This window comes from Humulus lupulus, chromosome 9 (assembly GCF_963169125.1).
Source record: "Humulus lupulus chromosome 9, drHumLupu1.1, whole genome shotgun sequence".
In the NCBI taxonomy this organism is placed as follows: domain Eukaryota; kingdom Viridiplantae; phylum Streptophyta; class Magnoliopsida; order Rosales; family Cannabaceae; genus Humulus; species Humulus lupulus.
Window position 1 is genome coordinate 14095842 of NC_084801.1, and position 4851 is coordinate 14100692.

A 4851-nucleotide genomic window follows, 5' to 3' on the forward strand; every position below is an offset into this window, starting at 1 on the left:
GTAATAATTACTATTTAAAATTAATAATATTTAGTAATTATCCCGTTTAATTATACCTAATCTATCAAAATTGGATAATATAATTGAGGTACTTCAATTATCTTTAGTTACTATATAATTACATCGTTAAACAAACCTATGTCAAATCTATTAATTACCTTGAATTATATTCAATTCAAATTAGAAGATGAATTTCCAAACACACAAAAATATCTTTTAATATTTAGGGAATGCTCATCAAAGTGTTTTCCTAACACAGACAATTTTCAAAATAAAAGTTATAACCGAGTATATATATTTTAGAGAATGTTAGAGGAACTAATAATGGGTAAATAGACTTATTAGTACTTTTCAATTGCTAAAACATCAAATACAAGTATACATTTTTTATATATAAAAAAAAAAAGAGCTTATACGTTTTTGAAGTCTGTGTTTTATCTCATTTACTTGTTTGGACCCTGTGTTTTGACAAATTACTTTTTGGACCCTATGTTTTGTAAAATGGTTAAAATAGAACCTTAAACTTAATTTTGATGAATAAAAAATTAAATATATCAACACAATTTTTAAACAGAACAATTTTATTTTTGTTCTGAATTGTTAGTTTGGTAAATTATTTATGATTTTAGTTGAGAAAACATTGACCAAATTCGGGTTTAAGGTTCTATTTTAACCATTTTACAAAATATAGGGTCTAGAATGTAATTTTGTAATGAGAAAAAACACAGGGTCTCTAAAAAAAAAAAAAACTAATAAGCAAAACCAGACAGGACATTCATATATATGAAACCAAATACACAATTACAAGAGGAATTGCAATAGTATGGCTTTTCAGTCTCTTTATACAAAAAGAAATGGCATTGTACAAGGCTACTTTATTTCCTAGTTTAGTAAAAGAGCAAACTAGAGCACCACTAAGATATAAAATTTCAACAACCGGGGATTCATCCGACAGAGTGAGTTATTGAAGTCTCCTTGAACCACTGAGAAAATTTTCAAGCATCACTTGCAAAAAATGAACCTGTAATCCGCGATTTCAGACAAAAGCTAGTCCTTCCTGTGTCATGGTAGACTTAACAAGATGAAGCTCCAAAGCTTTCACCAATTTTTTAGCTATTGCTGCCCAAGCTCTGTAGTATCCTATCTGTAGTCAAGTGCAATGATACCAAATCACCAGATGAAATGTATGAAATCTCACAAGATGGTGTAGACATGTATACATATTACAGAGCATGTAAAAGGATCAGCAGCCGCAACCATCACAGCCTGCTTGAGCCGACAGCTGCCTATAGAATTCTGTGTATCAGTGCATTTGTTGAGTACATAGAGTTAATGTAGATTATTTGAATGCACTATAATTTAAGGCTTGGTAAATACCTAAAAGGTTGCTGGGATTCAATTTGAAAGTAGTATCACATCACAGTCATTGCCCATCTGAACAAAAATCAGGTGTTTATGTTCGAAGCACCCCATCATGAATCAGGCTTTGAAATATACTTAAAAGGGCAGAAGTGTCCTGCAGTTCGACACATTACAAAATTAGAACATAGGCACTGATGTTGCCAAACTACAAGAAAGATGAACCTCCCATATATTTAAGGGGATATAATGGGACTTCTAGTGTAGTAAGATATCTGGAGACCAAAACTGCACCTGCCAATATAAGCTTTACTTGTTTGTCATTTCCTTTGATATGCAGCATCCATCTTGAGTAGCCTTATTCTGGCACAAGCCAGAATTTGAAATATTCTCATAATGGGGTCTTTGCACACTCAATTTCGGGAGGACAAAAGTCCAATGTTGCTCGGAAAAAGTTGGGAATTGCACACCTGCTCTCAAGTTTTAGCATCAGGAACTGTATAATTGCTCGTCCCCTTAATTAAACCCCTTTTCACCAACTCATTTTGCAATTCAGCAGCTTCAACTACATTCCCTAGGTCATGGTATTTTCTTAGTAGACAAACACACAATATCTCATCAGGAAAGATACCCTTTTCAGCCATTTCATCAAGCCACACTTTTGCTTGTTGCACTTGACCACACTCAGAAAACCCCCAGATCAAGGACGTATATGCATGAAGATCAAGCTCCATACCCATTTCAATCATTCTGTCACGCAAATTCAAAGCTTCCTGAAGATTACCATGTTTCAAGTTTCCATCAATTAGAGTGGTGAATGCAGCTCTATCAGGAATTATACCCTTTTCTAGCATTTCATCGAACAGCTTCTCAGCTGCCTCAATGCAATTATTTTTACAAAACCCGTCCATTAAGGCTGTATAGACTGCAACATTAGGTCGCAAACCAGTTTCAACCATCCTAGCAAAATAGTTAGTTGCCTCCTGCACCAAACCATTTTTGCACAAACCATCAATTAATGCACAATAAGTTACAACATTCACTTCAATTCCGCAGTCATGCATTTCTTGCAAAAGAGAGAGTGCCTTCGTAGTTTTTCCTGCCTTAAAATACGAATCCATAAGAGTGGTATATATGTAATGATTTGCACTTAGACCAGAACTCTTCATTTCATTGACCACAAGCTCAGATGCGTCAAGCTTACTTTGGCTGCACAAACCCCAAATAATTGTTCCATATAATAACAAATCAGGTTTGATATTTTTCTCCTTCATTTCTTTCAATATATCCATAGCTTTCTCCATATTCTTAGCCTTAATATACCCATGAACAAGGGCAGAATAAATTGGCAAGTTAGGAGCTAATCCAGCATTCAGCATTTCCATAAAGACTTCTTCTGCTTCCTCTATCTTTCCATCCTCACAAAGGCCATTCAATAAAACTGAATAACTAACAATATTCAACTTCATTTCTGCATTTAACATCTCATTTGTCAGCTTCAACGCTTCAGTTAAATTACCTGCTTTACAATTTGCATCAACCAAAGAAGTATAGGTATATTCATTAGGACACAGACCAACTCGTCTCATGTCCACAAAAAATTTAAGTGCTTCTTGCATCATGCCTTCTTTACAAAAGGCATCAATTAGTGTGCTATAAGTCACAACATTCGGTCTCAACCCATGATTCTTCATCTCATGGAGATACTCCAAAGCTCGAGGGAGTTTTTCCAATTTACAAAAACTATTAATCAAAGCATTGAAAGTTATTACATCAGGCTCACAACCTACATATTTCATTTCTTCATATAAGCAAACTGCTTCCTCTAACTTCCCAGCCTTTCCAACCCCATCTATAAGAGAATTATATGTCACAATATCGGGCATCAGGCCCCTCTGTTTCATTTCTGCAAAAATACTTCTAGCACTCTCCATATCCCCTTCTTTGCACATATAATTAATCATTATATTATATGTGAAAACTGAAGGGTTAATCCCAGCCCCAAGCATGTCCTTGAAGAACTTCCTTGATAAGTCGGCCTTTACTGACTTTGAAAGCCTATGCAAAAATGCATTACAGGACCGAGTTTTTGGCAAAACCTTAAATCTCCTCATCCTCAAAAAGCACTGGTTTGCTTCCTCAAGCATTCCCAACTCAACCAAAACACTAAACAAGGCATCAAAAACTCCAAATCCCGGAACACAAACATTCCTTGTAGACCACAACACATCAAAAACATCACAACCAGGCAAAACCCGGCTCAAGGAGACCAGCTCTCTTAAACTCTTATTGGCATCAAGATACATTCTCGCACAAAAGAGAATGTGAACCAAAATGCAATAAGACTCAGTAGTGTGGCAAAACCCAGTTCGGCTTCCAACCCATTTGAACAATTTCAAGGCCAAAATTGGGTATTCTTTCAATTCAACCAAAAACTTAGGAACCCAAATGGGCGCCACAGCCGAATCAAACAAGGTAACGATCTTAGGATCGTTCCAGCGGTCTTGTTCAATGATATTACGCAAGTTCTCCTTATCTAAATCTTCAAGGAAAGAACTAGGGTTCGATTTAGTTGAAAAGGGTAAACGAATGACAAGTAGAAAACTGGTGAAAAAAACCAAAGGACAAGCTACAATACAACGGTTCGATGATAATGCTGGAAGAAAATTGGAATTAGGAGGATAATAATGAAGGACTGGAGAGAAAGGGCTTACTCGAATTGAAGCTCTGGGAGCCACGGTGATGAGATTATTGCGCAGAAAGAAAAGCATCCTCATAAAGAAGAGGAATATGAAGAAAAAGAAAGCAAGAGCAGCTTCAGTTGGCTTCATTTTTCAAAGTGCTTCCATGACTGAGAAGATTGAGATTGAGAATAGAACCATTTCTGTGCATTCATAACGTTTTCTGTGAGTTTGACGCGGTAAGAAGAAGAAGAAGAAGAAGAGAGTGACGATGTTGCAGGATGACTTACTAGGGTTTATGCCCAAAACTTCAGCGGTTTAAGGTTTTTATTTTTATTTTATAATAATATATTTGGTTTTTTTCTAGGAATAATATGTTTGAAACTTTGCGACCAAAAAAAAATATACGTTTGAAACTTTGCGACCAAAAAATAAATATATGTTTGAAACTTGTGAATAAAAAGAATTATATACATACACAAATGTAAATTTGAGTTTATATGGGTCTTAATTAAAAAAAAATACTAGACATTTTAATCATTTCAAAATGATATCACGTTTTTGTACTCTACCAAAAATATCATTGCCCCTCTCCCTTACTTCTCTCTTTCCCCTATTTCTCTTTTGGTTCATCCTCTCATCTCATGGCACCACCAACATCACCACCCATGGCAGCGACGACACTACCTATACCAGAAAAACTTCCATAACTTCGGTCACTTTGTAGAGATAAACACAATACCCAAAACAACATACATTTTGAGGAATTTTGTATTAGAAATGTATAGGTAAGTAATTATTTCTCAAATAT

General features: G+C 35.2%; 1 protein-coding gene across 3 annotated transcripts; it reads right to left on the bottom strand.

The window, feature by feature from the left end:
- Positions 1–753: 753 nt before the first annotated feature.
- Positions 754–4335, bottom strand: LOC133800925 (putative pentatricopeptide repeat-containing protein At2g02150). 3 transcript variants are annotated; one of them, XM_062239038.1, is made up of 2 exons: positions 1654–4335; positions 754–1516 (listed from the first exon to the last, which is right to left on the bottom strand). In XM_062239038.1, exon 1 carries the CDS (start codon positions 4188–4190, stop codon positions 1836–1838), a length of 2355 nt encoding a protein of 784 aa, XP_062095022.1. In that variant the 5' UTR covers positions 4191–4335; the 3' UTR covers positions 754–1516; positions 1654–1835. The 3 variants fall into 3 exon arrangements, with proteins under 3 accessions (XP_062095022.1, XP_062095021.1, XP_062095023.1); XM_062239037.1 differs by having other exon boundaries at positions 754–1286; positions 1378–4335; XM_062239039.1 differs by having other exon boundaries at positions 754–1296; positions 1378–4335.
- Positions 4336–4851: the final 516 nt, after the last annotated feature.

Bases quoted from the DNA above. Each gene is read 5' to 3' on its own strand.
- LOC133800925 (XM_062239038.1), bottom strand. From the start codon at position 4,190: ATGAAGCCAACTGAAGCTGCTCTTGCTTTCTTTTTCTTCATATTCCTC.